Raw genomic sequence first — 24,270 nt, forward strand, 5'->3', positions numbered from 1 at the left:
AACGGCTAAGGGTTTAAAAGAACACTTGAAAGCACTAGAAATTTTTTGCCATGAAGTGGGAATGCAAGTGAACACTAGCAAAACCAAAGTTATGATCTTCTCGTTGAAGAAGAATAGGGGTATACAGGACAAGTTCTTGTTTGAGGGTAACCCTCTTGAGATTGTAGAGGAGTACAATTACTTTGGCATAGATTTTCATAACAAACTCAATTGGGAAACATGTAGATCAAAAAGGATCCAAGGGGGCTGGAAGGCATTATATTCTTTACAAAATAGGTGCAAGAACAAAAAATTATGGGATTGGACAACCATGAAAACTCTTTTTGGTTTGCTGGTCACACCGGTTATTCTATATGGATGTGAAGTGTGGGGCAGTAGTATGTCCAAATAGAAATTGCGACAAGTAGAAAGAATTCAAAAAAACTTCATCACATGCAATCTTAAAGTCAAGACCACGATGTTGTATGAGATCTTATTGGCAGAGGTGGGTTCCTTTTCATTAGAAGTCATCACATTGGTCTGAATGCTAAGCTATTTAAAGAAAACCCAAGGGCTAGAAACAATTGTTGGCCCAAGCTAGTCGTAGAGGAAAATCTTGCCAGGTGGAAAAGTACATGGATGAAGCAAAATGACAAATGGATGCAAAAATGGGATATCAACATCCATACTTGCCCCAATAACATTAAAGAAATAAAGAAGTTTGTCATGGAAAAATTTTGCCATATTTTACGAACAAGGCACATAGGGCAGAAAAAATCTCATTACATTAAATAATTTAACCCCACTTCTAGTCATGATGAAAAGGCCTATATAAGAGCACCTATTAATCAAAAAGCAAAAATGTTGATGGCACAACTTAGAACAATTTCACACTTGTTGCAATGTGAAACTGGTAGATGGCAAGTTCCAAAGGAAGAGTGGGCAGACAGAACGTGTTTATTTTGTAATATGGGAGCAGTAGAGACAGAGCAACACTTTGCAAGCATTGCCTAGCATACAATGACATCAAATCTAGTTATACAGATATAATGTAGAATAAGGACTTCAACTACTTATTCAAGGAAGATCAAGTGAAGAGAACAACGACTCTGATTATCAAACTTCAGAGAAAGAGAGTCAAGTTAACCAAAACTTTGCAACTAGATTAGTTTCGCTCTTGCCTTGGGGGGGTTGATTGTGTAGGTCCCATAGGCTACTTTAACCTCGTGGATGTCATTCAAATCTATCATATCATATCATGCAAATGACCAGGCCATGTGAATTTGCCACTTGTTTAACATGTCAACCATCTCATTTAGTTTTTTGAAATTTTGCAATGAAAAACATCTAAAGATTACTGAGGGGAAAAATGGGACAGCCAATAGAAGTAGAAATAAAAATAAAAATATTGTTTTAATATCAAAATTTACTTAAATCATAGAAGAAACATAATATGCACAATTTCCAATTAAAAAACTAATAGAAAAAAATGCTAGTGAAACCGTAAGTCTTCTAATGCCTTAACAACATAGACTAATAATTTGTATTAGCAAAAACTTTTACTTTGGAATATATCATATTATCAAATAGAAAAAAAAACTTTATAAATGATATCAAATATTTGTGGATAAAAATAATAAATATGAATTTTTAATAAGGTAGATAGGTGTGAAGGTAGGGAATGCACGAGCTATCCTTGCGATGGCCGGGAGAAATACCGCTCGCTTATTATTCCAGTTTCTTATTAAGCGTAAGAAATTAAACGAATAAAATTAATTATATACGAGCAGACTATATAATTAGCTTTCGTCCCTTTGGGAAAGAATATCGGGGAAGGCAGGCGTGGAAATGGGAGGAGGAGAAAGCGGCAAAGGAAGACATTGAAGCGCACTTGGCAGGAACAATTTCCAATCGCTATAGATTCAGGTCGCTGAACAAAATTTTATAGTTGCCATTTTTCAATTCACTAGAAATAGATTTAATCTTTCAGTAATTAGGGTTATAAAATTAGGGTTGATAAGGCCTAGATGGCGAGAAATGTATGGTATAATCTGCCAGAGGAAGTAGTGGAGATGATATTTGCGTATCTGCCCATTTATGAAGTGTTCAAGTTGCGATTGGTCTGTAAACAGTGGAAATCCATTTTAACCTCTACAAGTTTTATGGAACTATGGACAAATTTATCCCCACCAAACCCCTGGTTTCTGGTATATCACTCGTCGAAAGTACTTTCAGCGTATGATCCCTGTCATTGTACGTGGACTAACATGCCTGTTTACGAGCGATGCGTGCTGGATTCGCCGGTCCTATTGATGGCCTCCGCAGGGGGCTTACTCTGTTTTAGGAATCGAAATGCAGAACACACAACCCTAATTGTCTGCAATCCCCTTACAAAAACCCATAAGATATTGCCAGAAATGCTCCAAATTCGTTATATCGATATCCTGGGAATGGTGGCTGATAAAACAACAAATTCTTACAAAATCCTTGTAACTGGGACCTCCGAGTCGTCCACTGATGAGAGCATAACGGAAGTTTATGATTCCAGGCTTGGAAATTGGATTTATCATTGCAATTCCAAGCAAGAGTTTCTGCAGTTCTGGTACGAGGTCCATGCCATTTGGCTCGAAGGGTTCTTCTACTGCCTTGCAATGCCAGTGACTGCAGCGCAGGGGTACCGCCTGCTGAGATATAATATGGAAGCAATGAAGTGGGATGATCTTGATGTGAAGATGCCATCCCATGATATCCGGTGCCCATCATTGCTCATCTGCAAGGGGCGGTTACTCCTTGCTGCGAAGATTGTGAAGGATTATTCCACCAGGAGCATCTGTATCTGGGAGCTTAAGATGGATTGCCTGCAATGGGTTAGGATAGATGTGATGCCTGGAGAGGTCCTGAGCAAAATTCATTTACCATATTTCCTCATACTCCAATGTCAAGGTAATAACAATCTTATTTGCTTTAGCACTCACCGTGGGTGGCAGTCATTGGTATATGACTTGTCAGACCGCAGCTGGCGGTGGCTGCCGGAGAACAAGGGGGTTGGTCAAGTCCCATCGAAAGCGAGTGGACGAAACAACCTTGTTGGAATGCCTTATGAACCTAGCCTGGCTGCAACAGTTTAGATTATCTTCTTTAAATATCTACAACTTGTATGTGCTACTAATTTCTTATTCAACTTCTCCACTTTTTGACATTGAGTGTTCCCCACATGCTTCTAATTCATTTTTTGATTTTCCTCTTTTTTGACAGTAATGGTCGCCCACTTACCTTTTCGAAAAGGGTATAAGGTTTGCAAATGTCTTCAATATATTACTTAAAACCCTGCCATCCTCCCATGACTGTTTTTCCTAACTCCTTTTCTTTCCAAGAAAAGTGCAGGTTGTATTCAATCATGTGGAAAATGTCCCCTTTTTATACTCACCATTCTAATTTGTATAATGTTTCAGACAAATTTATTGTTCGATGCTCTCAATTGAAGAGAAAGGTGCTACTTTGGATCCTCTGAATAAAAGGATACAAGGGATTTAGTGAAATGTTTATATTAGGTTGAACTGTATTGAAGATTGCTTTCTCTATTTGTCACCATTATGCAGCAGAAGAGCAAGAACATAACTTTTGGAGTCGAAAGTTGTACAGTAGAAGGCGACATGATTTATCTCTCAACTCTAGGTTCAGATTATGTTGCCCTTGTGCATTCTGTCTGTTCTACCTTGGAGGCATTCTGTCTGTTCTACCTTGGAGGCATTTTATCCAAAGATCAAGAAGTATGCAGTAATGGTAGTTATATTTTTTTTGCATGGTTCAACTGATTACTCTTTCTAGAAAGCACCACAATCTCCACAACATATGCACAGACATCTCATATCAGGGTACTGTCTAGAGTGGATGCTCTAAAAGATGAAGGCAGTGATTACTTAATATTGTTGTAATGTGGAAGGTGTACTTTGAGCACATGAACATTTTATTGAGCATTATTTTTGTTTTCATGGTATTATAATGTAAGCTTAAGCATTTGAATGATCATTGGTAATTCTGTAAGTTTATATTTAATGGAAAATGTGATTTCAGTGATAACTGTGGGGATGGAGATTCTCATAAGAATTATTATATGCAACCATCCTTGTTTTTCCAATGCTTATAATGCAAGTGTGTATATTCTAATTTGAATGATTCTGCAAGGAGTTAACCTTGTCACATGGTATTTATATCACGATTCAACACATTGGCTTCACTCAAAGGAATAAGTTTTTTCATAGAAATCTTGAGTGGTTAAGAGATTCTCAGATCATAGGAGCTGGCTTGGGTAATGAGTTCAATAGTTGATATAGGGGCTGTGCATAAGTTAAGGATTAAGAATTCGTATGGAAGACTTGAATGGGTCAACAGAGCTTGAGGAGCCTTTGAAATTTTTGCAGAGATGTCGAGGAGAAAGCACAAAATTGTATTTGTCACCTGGGCAGTCATCTTTTGGAAGTACATGACAAGTGGTTGAGGGATAATATGGTGCAGCTTTGTTTTGGGGATGATTTTAGCAATACATTTTGTTGGAGTTATGCTGGAGTTTTTCTCAGGTTGCATTACATGGTTAAAAGACTGAAAGTATCTATTTATGAGGAAGGCCTGAATATGTCAGAAAAGCTGTCATTTCTACCAAGATCAGACATATGAGAAGTTAACCAAGATTGAATAGCTTTTGAAGAAGGAGAGTGTCAGTCTGCAAAGAAGGTTTGAATGTGTCCACAAAGCTATAATTTAAAGGATATCTTAATTATGTAGTTGTGGACTTTGAAGGGCCATTGTTTCAAAGTTAATATTTTGATTCAAAGAGTTGATTTACCATGCCAGTCTCCTTCAGTGTAATTGAGTTTATGCAACTGCTGTAGGCCTGTAAGCAGTGGGAAAGCAGAAGATATTCTCCTTTTTTGAGAGGCTTTAGTTGTGTCTAAAGCATGTCAAATTTTTAAGACTGGATGAAGTTCATTATAACAGCATTAAGGAATGTGAAGTTTTTCCTCATGAGCAGATGACTTCAAGGTTGATTAGGAACACTAAATCCCAACTGTGCAAAGCAGTAAAACATGCATATGGCTGTTGTCAGTTTATGGATCAAATCGAGTTATGGTGAAAGCATATTTAGTTGATGCTACTTCTTGGTTTCAGAAATATTGCAACAGCTATCTTCTAACTCTGTTGCATTGACTTTATTCTGAAATAATTATTGGGTAAGCCTACATCGATTTTATTTTGGTTTATGTATCTCTTCTCTGCCAATTTGCCCTTTCCCTCTAATTATTTAATGTATGCAGCTAATATAGCATTTTCAACTTTTTACGATGTCAACTTGTTGTCTTCAAGCATTTAAGTTCAAGTTTTTCTGTTAAAAGTAAGATTTGACAAAACAAACTTGCACTGATTGTTTTGGTGGTTTTTATGAACAGGTGAAACTTTGTAATGAGCCTGTGGGTTGCTACGCTACATGCATGTTGATGCCATTGGCATATTTCTTGAGTGGCGGCTAAAGATTGATCTTTGTAAGAACTCAGCATGTAGTGATACCTTTCTTCTATTGTCTGTAAATGATATGATTATAGATTTTTTCAGTTTAGAAAGTATGTTACAATGATGAGTGCACATAAGATATGCTTTTGATACAAGAGATTTGGGCCTACGAAATAGAAAATTTTATCCACCAAATAATACTTACTCCCATTCCTCTTCACACCCTCATAATACAAATTAGAAACATATGTATAGGATTTTCCATGTTCTATATTATCGGAGAGTTGCATCCTCAATACAAATTAGAAACATATGTATAGGATTTTCCATGTCCTATATTATGGGAGAGTTGCATCCTCAATACAAAATAGGAACATATGTATAGGATTTTCCATGTCCTATACCATGGGAGAGTTATTATGCCTCCTCTAACAACTCCCTTTACATAGATGAGTTGCTCTAAGTTTGTAACCACTGTTAGAAAAATTGCACTTGGTAAAAACTCTTTTGGAAGAAAGTAGATTACATGAATTGGAAACAATGTCATATACTTATGCATACTTTTAGGTCTGCATGCCGCTCTCCAGAACTCTTTGGAAAACCTTTCTGGGAAGAAAGTACATCACGCGAACTGGAAACAATATCATATGCCTATGCATACTTTTAGTTCTGCATACTCTTCTCTGGATCTTGCTGCATATGATCACCTACATATAAGAACTCATCCCCCTTCCACTTCTGGTCAAACCATCATTTGCCAACCATAATAGTTAGAGGGTTACATAGCTACTCTTGTAGGCAATTGCTTAGAAGATTGATGATGTCCATGTTCTCCTTTTTCTAAACTTTTAACAATTTCAATTGCAGTAAGCCTAATGCATGCAACTCATAATCTTGATTCAAGCAAAATGTACCTCACATAAACTTTTTGTGGCTTTTACACATGTTTACCTTAAACCTGGACGTTAATAGGAACACATTCATTTGTTCACGTTGTTACAAGAATGGTTGCTGTTGCACCAAAAGATCAATCTGTCAATGCCACTTGCCACAGGCGTGTGTCACACATGGAAGAGATTCAAGCCTATGACAAATATCTGATTCCACTTGTTACAAATGTGGTTGCTGTTGCATGGAAAGATTGATTTGTCAATGCCCAACACAATCGTTAGACTTATAGAATCCATAGGAGGCGGTTAAACCATGTCACAAATCCTGTGAGGGACATTGGCATATTGTCAACACACCTTATATGTAGTTTCTTGTATTTGCACTAATGGTTTCAAGATTCATGAACTGCATTACGCTATTTTTTTTCGTTCAGTAGAATACTTGACACCAAGTGGCTATAGAAAGAAATAACACAGATAAAGAGAAATGAAAGGATGTGCCACTAATATCAAAAGTGACCTCATCACTAGTGGCTGACAAGAGGTGCTATTGTCCTCCAGCCTCTTGTACTTCCATCGTCTAGTTTGTATGCTACTTGTGAGGAGTAGTTAATCTCTTGTGAGGAAAGAATATATTCTTTTCCCTTGATGCGAATTCCTTGTAAGAAGTGTCAGGTACCACTGACTGTTCAGCCCAAAACTAATTTCAATTTAATAATATTTATTTTATTTTTAAATATAAATTCTCCACTATCGATTTTCTAACACCAAAAAATAATGATACCTTTCTTACAGACACGCTAATGCAATATAGGACCCAGCAGTATGGTCATACTCTAGGCTGCCAAATTCTTCCAGTTCTTGCAAAAGTCTGGTCCTTGTCATACTCTTGCAATAGTTTGCTGCAGACCTTCAAAGTGTGCCCAAATCCTGTTAGATGAACCTGGCACAAATTTTGCCGTTTTTATCGTGAATTTGCAAATTTGCAGGAGGACCCAGGCCAAATTTAGCTGAAAAACGGATTTTTGACTTTATAAAAGTTTTTTTGGTCTATTTTATTCAATCTGGTGCAGGAGCACCCACATAAGATATTTTGGACATGATTTCTACACGAAGAATTTATCTTGATTTCGTCATTAGGATAAGATCTTTTTTTGGGATTCGTACAAATCATTGTGGGGTCATTCTTCCCTATTCTATATTGAGCTAGAGTTTTTTGTAAGCTGTTTTGGCAGGAAGTCTCTTTGGGTCGGTTTTCCTATTTTGTAATAATCTAGAATATTCTGTAGCAAGTATAAATAGAGTTTTTAGGTTTAGGTTTAGGTCAAGTTTTTGGATATGAAATTACGGGAAAAAGAAATCTGTAGGAGAGTAAGTGTATATACCGTTCATTTGATGAATTAATTAGAAGAAAATTATTATCAATATTAAGATAACTTCATGGGAAAGGATGTGTGCCAAGGTGAGAGAAACATACTTATTTGAGGATTATGAAATCCAACTTTATTGAAGGAGACAAAGTTTAAGACAAAAGGAGCTAGATGTCACAGCCTATACTGAAGAATTCCAAAAATTAAGCCTGAGGGCAAAGTGAATGTGAAAGTGTAAAAGTTGCTAGATATCTCAATGGATTGAGGTTGAACATTCAAGAAGAACTTAATTTATTGTGTCCTGAAACAGTACAAAAATGTTATCAACTAGCATTGAAGGTGGAAGCCAAATTGAAAAGAAGGCAAGAACAAAATAGCAGAGGAAGAGGAAGAAATCAAAGGGGAAGAGGAAATTTACAAGGAAGAGGACAAAACCATGAAGATCATAAGGAGATAAAGCAAGAAACTAGGAAATTTCAGAGGTAATTTCAGAGGTAGAAGAGGCAATTCAAAAGGTGGATTTGGTGGTAGAAGGGTAAGTCCGATCATTTGTTTCAATTGCAATAAGGAGGGACATTATGCATCTAGGTGTCCGAATAGAGCTAGTTCAATTTCACAAGGTGAAAGAAGAACACATTTGGTACAAGATGATGAATACCAAGAGAAGGAGATGGCTGACTCAGGTAGTGTACTTGAAAGAGGAGAAAGTTTAATGATGAAAATAACACCTTTGAAAGTGCCTACTACCATGGAACCACTACAAAGGAAAACTATCTTTAGGACCGCTTGCAAATCCGGAGGTAAGGTATGTAAAGTCATTATTGACTCAGGATCTACTGAGAATTTAGTTTCTCTTGAGATGGTTTAGAAGTTAAAACTTAGGAGGATACCTCATCCTTTTCCTTATAAGGTTTCATGGCTAACAAAGGGTCAACAAACTCTTGTAAATGAGTAAGCATGGGTTGATTTTCAAATTGGAAAGTATAAGGACAAAATTTTGTGTGATATAGTTGACATGGATGCATGCCACCTATTATTTGGTAGGCCTTGGCAGTATGATTTGTAGGCACAATATGATGGAAAACTCAATACATACACCATCAAGAAGGATGGAAAGGTGATTAGATTGATTCTATTTGCTGATCATGAAGAAGTGGAAGAAAATAGAGGGAAGCCAAAATTATGATGGTTGATAAAAAGAAATTCTTATGGGACACGAAGGATGAACCTAAGCCTTGTTTTCTTTTGATGCTTAATCCACAACCATAAGAACCCCTTGGAAATGACAAAAAGGAGGCTGAAACAAAGAAGACAATTCCTAATGAAGTGAAAGAACTTTTGGATAAATATGAAGGTTTGATTTCAGAAGGTATGCCAAAGTCTTTACCACCTATACGAGACATTAGTCATTGTATTGATTTCATTCTTGGAGCTACTTTACCCAATAAGGCTGCATACAAGATGACATCACATCAAAATAAAGAGATTGTTAGACAAGTAAAGGAGTCACTTGATTCTGGCTTGATTGCGAAAAGCTTAAGCTCATGTGCTGTACTTGCTGTTTTGGCACCCAAGAAGGAAGGAACCTGGAGGTTGTGCGTTGATTCTAGAGCCATTAATAAGATTACAATCAGATATAGGTTTCCAATGCCAAGAATTGAAGATTTGCTTGATTGTTTGGGAGGTGCAAAGTATTTTTCGAAGATTGACTTAAAAAGTGGGTACCATCAAATAAGGATAAGAACTGGAGATGAGTAGAAGACAACATTCAAAACCAATGATGGATTATATGAATGGAAGGTAATGCCATTTGGACTCTCTAATGCTCCTAGTACCTTCATGAGACTTATGAATGAAATACTCAAAGACTTCAATGGTAAGTTCATCATAGTATATTTAGATGACATTAATTTTCAGCAAGACAAAGGAAGAACACCTAGAGCACATTGACATGGTTTTGAGAAGACTTCATGAGGAGAAATTGGTAATAAATTTGGAAAAGTGTTTGTTTATGCAAGAGGAGCTGACATATCTTGGTTTTGTGATCTCCCAAGATTGCTTGAAGATGGATAAAGATAAGGTAAGTGCTATACTATCCTAGCCACCTCCAAAAATAGTTGGAAATGTTGTAAGCTTTCATAGTCTTGCTACATTTTATAGGAAATTCATAAGAAATTTCAGTCATATATGTGCTCCTAGGTTAGAAACTATTAAAGAAGGAAGGAAGTGCAAGTGTGCATGGAGTCAATCAGCAAATAAAGCTTTTGAATTGCTCAAGAAAAAGGTTAGTGAGCAACCAATTCTTTCTTTACCTGATTTTAACAAAGTTCTCCAAGTAGAATGTGATGCTAGCAAGGCTGCTATAGGGGTAGTTCTTAGTCAAGAAGGAAAAGCAGTGGCTTTCTCAAGTGAAAAGCTCAATGAAGCCAAGCAGAAATACTCTTCATATGACCTAGAAATGTATGCATTGGTTCAAGCTCTCAAAAGGTGGAGATATTACTTGTTGCCAAAGGAGTTTGTTGTGTATACCGATAACCAAGCACTTAGTTTTTTGAATAGCGAAGACAAATTAAGTCATAGGCACATGAAATGGGTGGAGTATTTACAGGCCTATACCTTAACCATCAAGCATAAGAAGGGCATATCAAACAAGGTTGCTGATGCTCTTAGTAGAAGGAATTTGATTCTCCCAGATACAGCTAGAAAGTGTGGGAATTGAAGCACTCAAGGACATGTATGTAGCAGATCCAGATTACTCAAGGACATGTATGTAGCAGATCCAGATTTTGGCGACGTCTACAAGGTACGTATGGAGTTTGGTTAAAGATACCAAGCTGATTTTCTTGATCTTTTGATACAAGACAGACTTCTTTTCAAAGGAGGGCAACTATGTGTACCCAAGTGCTCTATGAGGACAAACATTATCGAAGAGTAGCATAGTGGAACAATGGGTGGACATTTTGGTTTGGATAAAACTTTAGAATTGGTTAGAAGGTACTAGTATTGGTCTAAACTTCAGACTGAAGTTAGAAACTTTGTGGAAACATGTATGATTTGTCAAAAGGCCAAAGGAAGGACTACAAATGTAGGGTTTTATCAACCTTTGCCAATACCATCTAGACCTTGGAAAAAGCATAACGATGGATTTTGTAATGGGGCTGCCATTAACACAAAAGGGGCATGACAGTTTATTTGTTGTAGTAGATAGGTTCAACAAAGTGACTCACTTCTTACCATGTAAGTCGACCAATGATGCCTCTCATATAGCAGATCTCTTTTTCAAAGAAGTCATAAGGATTCACGGGCTACCTCTCAACATAGTTTTAGACAAGGATGTGAAGTTTGTAGGACACTTTTGGAGAACTTTATGGAGGAAACTTGGAACCAATTTAACATTCTCATCAGCCTACCACCCTCAAACTGATGGCTAAACAGAGGTAGTTAATAGGACATTGGGCAATTTGTTAAGAACACTCACAAGACAACATGCAACAAAATGGGATATAATCCTACCCAAGCTGAATTTACATATAATGACTCCATCAATAGAAGTACATGAAAGTCACCATTTCAAGTGATTTATGGAATTCATCCTAGAGGGATCTTCGAGTTAAGAGACATGATTTCACAGCAACAAGTTAGTGCCCAAGGAGAAGAATTTGCTACAGCCATAAAAGAAATTCAGGATGAAGTCAAAGCACAACTCCAACAAACCTTTGACAAGTATAAGATGCATGCAGATCAGAAACGGAGACACTTAGAATTTGAAGTGAGAGATTTAGTATGGGCAAATTTCAAGAAAGAGAGGCTACCAAAAGGTAAATCTACCAAGCTTATGTTGAGAAAAATAGGTCCTTGTGAAATATTGAAGAAGTTTGGAACCAATGCTTATGAGATTCGATTGCCACTTGAGATTGGCATTTCTCCCATCTTCAACATAGCAGACGTCACACCACTCAAAGCACCCAGTGAAGAAATTGATACAGGACAGATTGCTGATATGGAAGACATTCAACGTCTACCGTTTAAGCTGACACCACAACTAGAAAGAATACTTGACACCAAAGTCATAAAGCAGAGAAGAGGAAAGGAGTCCAAGCAATATTTAGTAAAACTCAGAGGTTATTCGGATGTAGATGCTATGTGGATGACCGAACAGGATATCAAGAAGCAAGGTACCACTCTATAAGCACTCATCTCAACCACTCTACAAGCACTCATCTCAAGTGGGCTTGAGATAAAATTTATTGGGGAGTATGGTGCAGGAGCACCCACATAAAATATTTTGGACGTGATTTCTACACAAAGAATTTATCCCGATTTCATCATTAGGATAAGATCTTTTCTTGATATTTGTATAGATCATTACGGGGTCATTCTTCCCTATTCTATATTGATCTAGAGTTTTCTGTAAGCTGTTTTGGCAGGAAGTCTCTTTGGGTTGGTTTTCCTATTTTGTAATAATCTAGAATATTTCGTAGCAAGTATAAATGAGTTTTTAGGTTTAGGTTTAGGTCAAGTTTTTGGATATGAAATTACGGGAAGAAGAAATCTGTAGGAGAGCAAGTGTATAGACTGTTCATTTGATGAATTAATTAGAAGAATATTATTATCCATCTCTTTCTGGTGCTGGTTCCTTTTGTTTTTGCTTCCTTTGAGTTTATCTCTGCATCACAATCCAACCCTCCAACCCTTAAACAGAACACTAAAAAGGCCAAAAAGGTAAAACATATATTATTTGGACTAAAACATTGATAATGCTGAAGGCATACCTATTCTGAAGTGTTACAACCTCAATATTACATTAAAGGGTGAAAGTGATTAATATAGGATGCAAGACTCTGCAGGGCAATGAAGCTTGTTGATGCAGGTGAACTCTGTAGGTCATATATTCCAGAATTTCTCCAGATGGGCCTCAGCACATCATGGAGAGCTTTGTGCTTGTGAGTATTCTGTGTGCACATGCAATGGTGGCATTCAGACCAAGTATGAGCGAGGTGTTAAAGATGGAAGAAGGGAATGCCCTAATTCCCCCAATTCTAGAAAGGTCTTTGCCCCTGACAAATCTTACTACTATCACAGGTGAAAATGGTTGATTCCTGGATTCAATATCGCACCCATCTTTCAGTTCGACTGTTATGTACCAGTGATTTGCTGTGACAATTGCAAATTATCCCCTGTTCAAATCCTTTCTGTTTAGATTGCAATCCTGAGGCTCAAAGTCCACTTGATACTCTTAGGTTACTGTATAATTCATTGCCTATAAAGTAAGTTTTGCATTCTTCCTTTCTCTGAAGCAATTTTATTGTTTTCTTGTTTTTATTATTTGTAAATTTTGCATTCTTCCTTTGTCTGAGACAATTTTCTTTTTTGCATTTCACATTTTGTTCTGCACGGGACAGGTGACTAAATTGTATTCCTACCTTTTAAGAAAAAAGTTCAGTGCAGGAAATTAAGTAGGTGTTTTTCTTTTCCTTATTTTTGGTAAATCCTTATTTTCATTTTTTTTGAACTTTGTATGACATGGGTGCTTCCAGGTGTGTTACTGGTTTCAGGAATTGGGTATTAGATTGATATATAGCAAGAGCCTAATTCTTCAGATTCCTTACAGATTATGTATTTAGCACCCAGTTTGGTCAATTGTTATTATTCGTGGTCTAGCAAGTACTCCAATTTAGGGTCTTGCATTTGTATGTTTGGGTGCTGTGAAACTAAGGTCCAAGTACCTCTTAATTTTCATGTTTTTTCAGAACTTCAGACTACGTGGGTTCCTCCAGGTTATTAATTTTTTCAGGAAAGTGGGAATTAGATTTATATACTGCTAGAGCCTAATTCTTTGGATTGATCAAGATCCAAATCTAAAAGTTCCAGTGGTTTTTGAGGGACAAGTTGGCTTAAGGCTATCCTGGTAATTTTATTTTTCAAAATTTGATCATTTGTGCTTGTGGCCAAGGGTGCACTTGGCCATTCTGGTAATTTTGATTTTTAAAACTTGATCATTTGTGCTCGTGTCTAAGGGTGTACTTTTCCTCTGGTTATGATCAGAATGTTAATGTTGCGGAAACAGTTAGCACAACAAAAACAGATCCCATTGTGACATCAAGGTAAATATTTGTCTGCAAATTCTTAAACTAGAAAAACATATATCTGGGATGCATGATGCATGCAGCATTTTCATTCACACCAATTGCATGAACTTGGACTTCTTGTTTGTCTGGCCTTGTTGAAATTAAGTGATGATGGTTCATGGCACATAATGCCTAAAACAAAAAATATTATTCAAATCTAAGTGTGTGGTCAGACGAGGCTGATTCCATGTGAATGAAAAGAAAAGGAAGATCAGAAAAATATGAATATTTCCATAAGGAGGAAAATTTTAATTTTAACCAGATGTGGGAAGTATTCTAACATTTTTAAAGTTTAACATTGACTTTCAATTTCAATTATAGATTGAAGGATTAATTAAAAAATGAACATCCACAATCTGGAAATTCTGTTATGAACCATCTAGGAGATATGTTGTAAATATATAGTCTCTACATGTTAATGTAGAAACAAAATATACTTTATAGTATTTGATAGCTGTCTGGATAGAATGTGGGGGTGGATTTTATTTATGAGAGAAGGGACACATTTTGTAGGTTCTTTCGATTACGAGGCAGTGAGTTGTATCTATTTATACCAACTGATAGTAACTGATGACCTCCAATTAGATATATCCCTCACACTCAAACTCAAAAACAGTGCAAACATTTATTGTTTCTATGATTCTGTGTTATAGTAGCTTTATGTTTACCATGTTGCAGTATTAGTCTGCAGCTTATTTACTTTACATATGGCTCTGTCTTCCAATTCCATAATCCTTAATCTATAGTTTGGAGGTTCCTCACTCTCACGTTCTTCTTATGTGCATTGATATTTTCTTCTTTTGATTGTTTGAGTAAATCAGTATTTAGTGAGTGGCTAATCACTTTGTATCTTTTATAGATATTTTTTGCTTCTTTTTGAGCCTTTTTTAGTTGCAGTTGCAGTGTTGCTAAAAATTGTCCAAACTGTTATTCTTCTCCTGAAAATCAAACTAGGGACCCTATGATAGCCTCTAGGTGTATGTGTCTCAGTCTTCAATGTAATTGCGATGGGGGGCTCACCTTTTCAATTTTTGGGGAAAATGGTACATGAAGCGTGGTTATTGTTGCACTTCAGGAATATTTTTCTTGCACGTAGATGAAACTTGTGTTCCATTCAAAACATGCTTGCTGAATTTGTACAATTTGATGAAATCAGTGGAGGATTTGAACTGTAAACCTATAAAAAAACCCCACCGGTTCCACCACCGAAATGTGCTGACTAGATATCTGAAAGAAATTTGTTGTTTGAATTGCATATAATTTAACTTATTAAATAAAGATGAGCTTTATTGAGTGATTTCCTAAATGATTGATTTGAGTCTGTTAAACAGATAAATTCAGCTTTTGTTTAGCCCAGTGAATTCCAGCATGCAAAAGATGAAATGGGAGACACTGCAAGTTTTTTAAAAATTGAAATATGGCAAGAAATTGTGATTAATGTAACCATTATTTTAAAATTGTAGTTTTTCAAATTATGTAAAAATGCTTAATTTTGTGCTCATTTAAACAAAGTATCATGCATCTAAATTTTACAAATGAATATCTTAATTTTCTGATGCATAATTTGGTAATAAGTTGTCCAATGAATATTGTGCAAACGAAATCATGGATAACTTTCAATCTCTATATATAATTTTTTTAAACGCAATTTTAGATTTAGAAATATATAGTGTAAAAAATGTAAAACTATTTTTAATAAATTCACTTGAAATGAAAAAAAATCTTATTAAATAAAATAAAAAGTATAGTAATCTTAGCAAGTGCAAGGGACAAATTTGAGGCTTCACGAGCAACAGTAGAGGCCACATCAATTGATTAGAGGAGGTCACATTTTTCTTGACAACACGAGGGACAATTAATGTGCCTAATTAAGAACCTCAAAATTCATACCGATAATTTTAGAATGTATAGATAAGGCTAAATACAGTGAAATCCTTAACAATCCATTGCTGGACACTTTAACTAAGGCTAAGAAGTATAGATGATAGACACTTGGCAGGTTCTTTTCTTAAATGGGGGCAGTCATTGGATCATGACTTAAAAATGTAGAAAAATCCTTAATCTCCAATCCCAACTTGAGTTTGTAAGATTGCTTCTCAATATTAAGTTTCAAGCTTGATCCATTCGATAGGGTACTTTATACATGCACAAAGCAACACAAGTGTTTTTTATAGATTATCTAATTAGTGAGCAGAAATGTATACTTTGTTAGTTTGTGGATGTATGTTGCGTTTGACAGTTAATGGAAGCACCGAACTTGAAGAATCCCTATGAATCTCTATGAGGAGCAAAAATATAGCCCTAGACCCTGGAACAACATTAGTGTAAACAAAGGGGTTTAAAATGTGTAATAGAAGCAAATTTCATAAAAACAATGAATACGAATCTCCGAAAACATTGTTTAAAAGTGTTGAAAACAAATGCAACAAAACTATTATCAATCATGGTGGATGGTGGAGATATATGAAGAGCAACAAGGTCACAAAATTAGTAATCAAGTAATGTGGAAAAGGAATGTTCAATGTATGAGAACAAGGGTGCTCAATATCAAATTACTAATCGTATGACCAAATTAAAAGATGCTCGTGCCAAGAAATGACACAAACAAATTAACTAAATGTAGATGATAGTCAATGTAGGCGTTTCATGGAAAATGTCAAAGCATTACATAAACAAAGGAAAAAAAGAGAAATGTGTTCTGCCCCACATTATTAGTAACCTCTACACTCATATCCACTAAATATTTAAAGTTTGTAAGAAACATGTAGTTATATTGCCATTTTTATTTTCTCAATTTGAAAAAACAAATGCAGATAATTTGTAACAAGAATAATCATAAACATGTTAAAGTATACATCACTATTGGCTACACACTTGCACCTCATGTGGTGTTAGTGCTAGCTTTATCTTTAGGGAATTTAGTTAGATGTCATAATTTGAATTGTCTAATAAGAACAACTTATGATTCCTGTATTCATTTGAACAAAGATGGTTTGGTAAAGTGAAATAATTGCTAATGTTCTTTTAATCTATTTCTTTATTTAAGGTGCAATGTAATTTCATTGTACCATTTTTCTTGAAAACCTATATCTCCATTACTCAATATTCCCATATTAAAATAGGTGTTGGCTAATCTCTAGACAAAATGCAAAAACAAAAAAAGAAGTTGTTGAACATGATTCTTTTATAGATTTACAAAAACAAAACGATTTTCTTTCAAAATTTTTGTTGTTTTCGATTACAAAATATTCAAATCATGAAGATCAAATGTTGAAAATCTCAAAAAATTTCATTGTCTTTCCATTTTTTAAAATTTAGTCAATGGTGCAATTTGTAGGGAGGAGTTGTGTCCATTAAAATATTGTGAACCTGTTTTTGTCAATTAGTAAAATAAGGGCCGTAGTTTGGATGCAATTGTTCCTTGACTAATTATTTTAACATATGGGGTATGTTGATTTGATTTTACTTGTTGGATGGGTGAATCTGTTCAAAAAAGAAAACAATGTAATAGACGTAAGTGTATGTTATGAGGTTTATAGAGAGCTTTATATTTTATTTGGGTGCATGGGTTTTCATAATTTTGGAAATAAAACATGGCTTTATAGTTTCTTCTATTGATTGTTGGAAGCTAATGTGGTGTTGTGATTTTATTAATCTAAAAAGTTATATGAGTGTAAATAGACACTAAATATTGCTAAACTAGTTTCTTTGTATATACTTGAGTATGTGGACTATATTGATCTAATATCTTAAAATGTTCTTCATAGCAACTCATTCCATGCCAATGATAGAGATACATAATGGAGTAAGGGACATGGTGATCCATTGAACATTAGTAGATATTAATGTTTTCATATAGATTGTGTCTACTCTCATGATTGAATATCATTCAGAATTTCCCTTAATGTAATAGTATGGTCGAAGAGTTATTATTTTGGTGTATTAGATTGTTCTATATTATCTAGAACTATGGATTGAGATATTCCCTTATTCAAATTCTCTTTGTTTAGATTGCAAGGGTCAAAGCTTCTTTACGGGTCTTTTTGATACTCTAAGCTTATTGTAGAATTGATTGCCTATAGAATAAGCTTTGCATTCTTCCTTTGTTTGAGAAAATATTATTTTGTAATTCACATTTTGTACTTCACAAAATAGGGACTAAATTGTTTCCTCACCTTTGAAGAAAAAAATTCACTATAGGCATTTAAGTGGGTGTTTGTGAATGTATGTTGTTATCTTTAAGAATAGGATCAAGATTTATGATTATGATAATGTTTCTGTTTTAAATCGTTGTTGTAATTTGATTAGGGCAAATAGTTAAGGCTAGGGTTAGGAATAGACTTTAGGTTCACACTATTGTTTATAGTTTTGGTTTTTATCTTGTTTACGGGTCTTTTTGATACTCTAAGCTTATTGTAGAATTGATTGCATATAGAATAAGCTTTGCATTCTTCCTTTGTTTGAGAAAATATTATTTTGTAATTCACATTTTGTTCTTCACAAAATAGGGACTAAATTGTTTCCTCACCTTTGAAGAAAAAAATTCACTATAGGCATTTAAGTGGGTGTTTGTGAATGTATGTTGTTATCTTTAAGAATAGGATCAAGATTTATGATTATGATAATGTTTCTGTTTTAAATCGTTGTTGTAATTTGATTAGGGCAAATAGTTAAGGCTAGGGTTAGGAATAGACTTTAGGTTCACACTATTGTTTATAGTTTTGGTTTTTATCTTGTTTACGGGTCTTTTTGATACTCTAAGCTTATTGTAGAATTGATTGCCTATAGAATAAGCTTTGCATTCTTCCTTTGTTTGAGAAAATATTATTTTGTAATTCACATTTTGTTCTTCACAAAATAGGGACTAAATTGTTTCCTCACCTTTGAAGAAAAAAATTCACTATAGGCATTTAAGTGGGTGTTTGTGAATGTATGTTGTTATCTTTAAGAATAGGATCAAGATTTATGATTATGATAATGTTTCTGTTTTAAATCGTTGTTGTAATTTGATTAGGGCAAATAGTTAAGGCTAGGGTTAGGAATAGACTTTAGGTTCACACTATTGTTTATAGTTTTGGTTTTTATCTTGTTTACGATTATGTTTTAATGTTTGTGTTAGGGTTAGGGTTAGATTTAGAATTGGAATTCGAATTTTGAATAAGGTTTACACTTATAACTATGATTAGTATAAAGGGTTACATCATGGACATTATTATGGTTAGGGTTACAATTTTGATTAGGGTTAGGGATAAGGTTAAGATTGAGGTGGGAGTTGGGAATTTGGTAGCATTAGGATTATAACGATTTATTTTCATGTTTATGTTACAATTATATTTATAGCTTGGCTTGTGATCTTGTTTAGGATTAAGATTATGATCAAGATTATAGTTAATGTTTGTGATAAGGTTAAGGTTTATGAACAAGAAAGATGATTGTGTTCCTAATTTAGAGGTTTTTAAAATTTATTTATGTAGGTATCTCTTATGTATTTATACCTCTCTTGAATACATATTATTTACTGAATAGTTTGCAAAATGATTTTATTACTTCGCAAATATATACACACACACACACACACCAAATTTCCTTCTTAAATCACCTTCAATATCTCTTTGACGAACCCATTACACCTTAAGCTGGGATTGCTCATATTTATTGTGGTGTGTTTCGCTAAGTTGCTTTACTAGTGTATGAATTTTATTTGCTTCTACATATATGTACATATACATACACACATTTAAAAAGACTTGCTTTTGTATGGTCGAACCAAAAACGAATTCAAACCCACCGCCAAAAAATTAGAAATAATTTTGAACCCAAAATGAATTTGTACGTGCATGCAATTTAAGTCAGTATTGGTCGGGAAGTGATGAAACGATTTGGTGAAATATGTCAGAAAAGAATCATACCCAAACTTTATGTATGTAACCATGTTGGAAGTGATTTTGAGGTCATTGAAGCTCAACATCAGTGACTTACTTTTCACAAACTCTCACCAAATCTTCATATCTCAGACTTGCACCTAGGGCATGTGCACGTTTTCAAGAAGCTTGTATGCTGCATGGGACAAATAAAAGTTCCCTAAGATAAACACACTTATCATGATGTTATAATTTTGGTAGACATGTCTCCATGATTTTTGATGATCTTATGGATGTGCATTGGTGGCTCTGCCTTCTAGATTTCCTCAAATTCAATTTTGTGCTTTTTGCCACGTCTCTTGGAGATAAGTTGCATCAACTTGGGGGCCTTCTTTTACAACAAAATCGACACATAGATAGCATTCAGAGAAGGGTTATGTGGGAATTGTGGCCTTCTATTTGGTAGTGGCATTGAGGGCGTTCTCTTAGGCAGTGTCATATGAGAGCTCCCCGCTTCTATTCCCCCACCGCTCCACATCTCTTTTTGATCTCAAGCATAAACCTTAATTAATAACAATGCCGTTCTCTTTCTTGTTTATGAAGCCCACCTTACCACCATGATCTAACTCTTCATTTTATGTATTGTGCTTTCTTGGAATCATGAGAATGAGTTTAATACTTAATGTTCTGATTTTGGTATTTGGGACTGTCGTGAAACCATACCTCTAAATCAAGTTCTAAAATGCTCTACAGTGCATGTTTGTTGTTGAGTTTAGCTCATCATACAGGCCAATATATGTTTTGAATTCTGATGAAGATGTGTGTATGTGGAACATAAACTAAGTAGAGGCATATGGAGGTTGTGGCTATCATATTATAAGAGATTTGGGTTGATCAAATAATTTTTTTTGCCTACGAAATAGTATTTACTCCTATTCCTCTTCACACCCAATATAATAAGAGTTATATATATATATATATATATATATACCTCCTATAACAATTTCTTTACATGGATGAGTTGTTATCATATACAAATAAATTGAATCTCATGATCATTACATGAGTTGGAACAAATGCTCACTTATTCTGAACATAGATGTATGTGATGTTTAAGCTATTTGGTATGTGACACATCTATAGTCTGTTTAATTGCTTTTATAATATCTAATATAATATAGAGCATATCATGGTCGTTTTCACCATATGAGTGGTCATATATGATGTAAATAGTGTGGCAACACAACTACTACATGATTTTATAGTTACCATAGTTGAACTATAGCTGATATGGAGATTGGTTTTGAAGATTAAACAAGATTTTGCCATTTGTAAACAAACAAGATCTGTAGTGTCCCCGTATTTCATTCTTGTTATTTTTTGGTTCCCACTACAAGGGCAACTAAATATAATACAAATGCTGGTTGCATCTACTAAGTTAGGGAGTTCACAGAAAACCTTAAATAGCTTTGAATCATATGGGAAAATATGATGGCAATATTCATATGCAAGTTGTAAAATGAATATTAGATTTTTTTTTGGTCAACTCACATGTGAACAATGATTGATGTTATGCAATATAACTTACCGTAAAGCACTGCAAATGATTTGGTAATGGTATTTAAGCTACATAGAATAGAAAATATGAATACATATTCCTATTCTTGTTTGATTTAGTCGGAATTTGATGGGGGAATTCATGGACCCAAAAATTTATGTTTTCTAAAATAAATAAAATTGAAATAGAAATACGTCGTCCTATTCACAATTCTGATTTGGTGCACCCAAATGGAGAATTTGAAATTTTAAGAATTTACATATGCCTATTCCACTCATATTCCCACTACCAAACAAACCCTTAATGTTTAAATCAATCTTTTGTTCATTGGGATATCATCTTAGATAACTGATGTAACCTTCTAGAATGCTAAAAGCACACCTTATATTACTATTATATCCTATTGATCATTGGTAAACACCTTTTATGACTAATGTTAACCTTCCAAAATGTTGAAAGAGGATGTCATAATTTATTTAAATGATGAAATGTTGAGGATGATTGTCGGAGGCTTGAAGTGATGTAATTACTTTTAGAGCTAGACTTGACTGATTTTATGTGATGACATTTCTAAAATGGAATTCTATAATTATAAATATTTTAAAAACTAAATAAAAATATATTGGATGATTAAGTTTATTTATACAATGCCATCATTAATATATCTTATATACAAGAATGATAATTATTCAAATATATTGCTATGAAACAATGAAATCATTGAATATTATCGAGTCAAGAAGGTTACAAATGATGGAGTGTTAGCAAACATTTTGAATATGACATAAGACCATTGAGAGTCATCCTAGATGGTAAGAGAAAGGAGGTCAACATTTAATCACAATAATATCATCAACATCAAGTGATCCTCAATGAATAGACACACACACACACACACACACACACACACACACACACACACACACACACATATTTGTATGTATATATATGTATGTATGTATCTATATGTATGCATATGTATCTATACATATATACATACATACATATATATATATATATATATATATATATATATATATATATATATGTATACATATATCTATGTATACATACATATACATACATATGTATGTATGTATACATATATGTGTGTGTGTGTGTGTGTGTGTGTGTGTGTACACACACACACACACCTATGCCTATGTATGTATGTATGTATTTTCACATTGGCTGATTACAAAAGTTTAAATAACAAAACAAACAAGAGCGCTGCGAAACTTGAGTCCTTGCCTTGTCTAGCAATAGATGAGTGAAGGGAAAGGATTATGTATCATTGAAAGAGAATATGCAAATTTTTTGTAACCTTAATATTATTTTTACCAAAGAAATCGTAATTTTACCTTTTACAACAAAAATAAAATTGCATCATTCCAACAAGATACATTAGGCCACAAGTTTGTTTGTCCTATTTGCCTACAATGCTAAGAAGTCCTACAATTAATAAGTGCAACAATAAGTTAAAGCCTTAAATCTCAAAAAAAAAATTACATTTTGGGAACATTTTATGGCTCAATTGGAAAATATATTTCATTCAAATAGTGTTTACTATAGGCTCCCATTTCCTCTAAACGTAGACACAAATAAACACATAAATAGGGTTTTGTAATCATACTAAAATGAAGAATACCACTTGACAAATTTTGGAAAGAAATCAATAGCTTCAATGTTCAAAATTACTTGTAGCCAAGTCAGCTATGCAAAAATTGTGTGAAGGTTATAGATTTGTAAATTCAGTCATTACCATTAAGGTGAGTGAGACCTTGCAAAATGTTATTAATGCAAAGACGAGAAAATCAAATAAAATATTTTTTTGCCATATTCATAATATTCATTCCATACAAAATAAATCCCTTATAATAGTCGATTTTATTTTGCTCTATTGATGAGACAGAAGGATAATTTCTCTTGCTTATGTAGTAGATGTATGTAAGAAACAATAGGTTTGATCATCTCTAAACTGCCATGCTACACACGGTAATTGAACTTGTGCCACTTTTCTTGAAAATGTAAAAATCTACACTGAATGTCCATGGTGTGGTATTCCATGATGTGCTCATGCTCATCCTCCTTTATAGAATCTCTCAACTAGTTTTAAGTCTATATTGGTCTAGGAAATTGTGCATACCAAACAAATAGAGAAACACTTTATTAGATGATTAAGCATTGTACTACTCAAACTCTAGAACAAATAATCTTGATCTCATTGAACATCTTCATTTCTTGCATAAAAGCTCAACATGATGCCTTAATGCAACATTTGAACAAATCTTGATGCTTTTAACATCAAAGAATTTGTTCACTTCATGTTTTTGTGCACACAATACAAATTACAATCTTGTATGAAGTCTATTTGCAATGTATTTGACTAAAATCCTTAATAAGATTGAGCTGATTTTTATATAAACATAGACAAATTATTTCAAAATCTACAAAATACAACATAATTGGGTTATAATGGATGCCAACAACATACATGATTGTAATGACAAGTGAAAATAATGCCTATGTTTACCTTGTTAGCCTGCAATCAATCACCACGATACTTCTCTAGGTTCAAATTGCATAGCTTTTGATTCACTATTTCAATCTTTTCTTCATGCTTCTATCAACTATTAATCAATTGAATTAAAAAAAAGAGAGAAATAGACAAAGAAGAACCATATAGACATGCAATTATATAATCACTTTCAACTTAGTATATTTTTTCATCTCTCACGTATAGACAAAGAAGAATCGTACACATGGTTCATGACTTGATTATTCTATGTATATTATTTAATTATTATCAAGATTCTCTAGTAGTTGAAGTGGGGTCGTGACAATATCTCATTTGATGGATTGCAGGGATTGTTGATCTTAGATTGGTTTTGACAAGTGAGTGTCAACACACTTTAGCCATTTACTTAGTTCATGGCAAACTAGTAATACACGCCAAACACAACATATAAATGTTAGACC

The 24,270-nt window shown here is 34.2% G+C and overlaps 1 protein-coding gene across 4 annotated transcripts; it reads left to right on the plus strand.

Moving 5' to 3' along the window:
- Positions 1 to 1,650: 1,650 nt before the first annotated feature.
- LOC149529459 (F-box/kelch-repeat protein At5g15710-like) lies at positions 1,651 to 13,034 on the plus strand. Of its 4 annotated transcripts, none has more exons than XM_089811508.1 (3): positions 1,651 to 5,207; positions 5,424 to 5,516; positions 12,615 to 13,034. In XM_089811508.1, the coding sequence occupies exon 1, from the start codon at positions 2,007 to 2,009 to the stop codon at positions 3,105 to 3,107; it is 1,101 nt and encodes a 366-aa protein (XP_089667634.1). In that variant the 5' UTR covers positions 1,651 to 2,006; the 3' UTR covers positions 3,108 to 5,207; positions 5,424 to 5,516; positions 12,615 to 13,034. The 4 variants fall into 4 exon arrangements, with proteins under 4 accessions (XP_089667634.1, XP_089667633.1, XP_089667632.1 ...); XM_089811507.1 differs by having other exon boundaries at positions 12,628 to 13,034; XM_089811506.1 differs by having other exon boundaries at positions 1,651 to 3,134; positions 3,235 to 5,207; positions 5,424 to 13,034.
- The last annotated feature ends 11,236 nt before the right edge of the window (positions 13,035 to 24,270 follow it).

This window comes from Cupressus sempervirens, chromosome 11 (genome assembly GCF_028749045.1).
Source record: "Cupressus sempervirens isolate cs-2001-9-10 chromosome 11, ASM2874904v1, whole genome shotgun sequence".
In the NCBI taxonomy this organism is placed as follows: domain Eukaryota; kingdom Viridiplantae; phylum Streptophyta; class Pinopsida; order Cupressales; family Cupressaceae; genus Cupressus; species Cupressus sempervirens.

Bases quoted from the DNA above. Each gene is read 5' to 3' on its own strand.
- LOC149529459 (XM_089811505.1), top strand. From the start codon at position 2,007: ATGGCGAGAAATGTATGGTATAATCTGCCAGAGGAAGTAGTGGAGATG.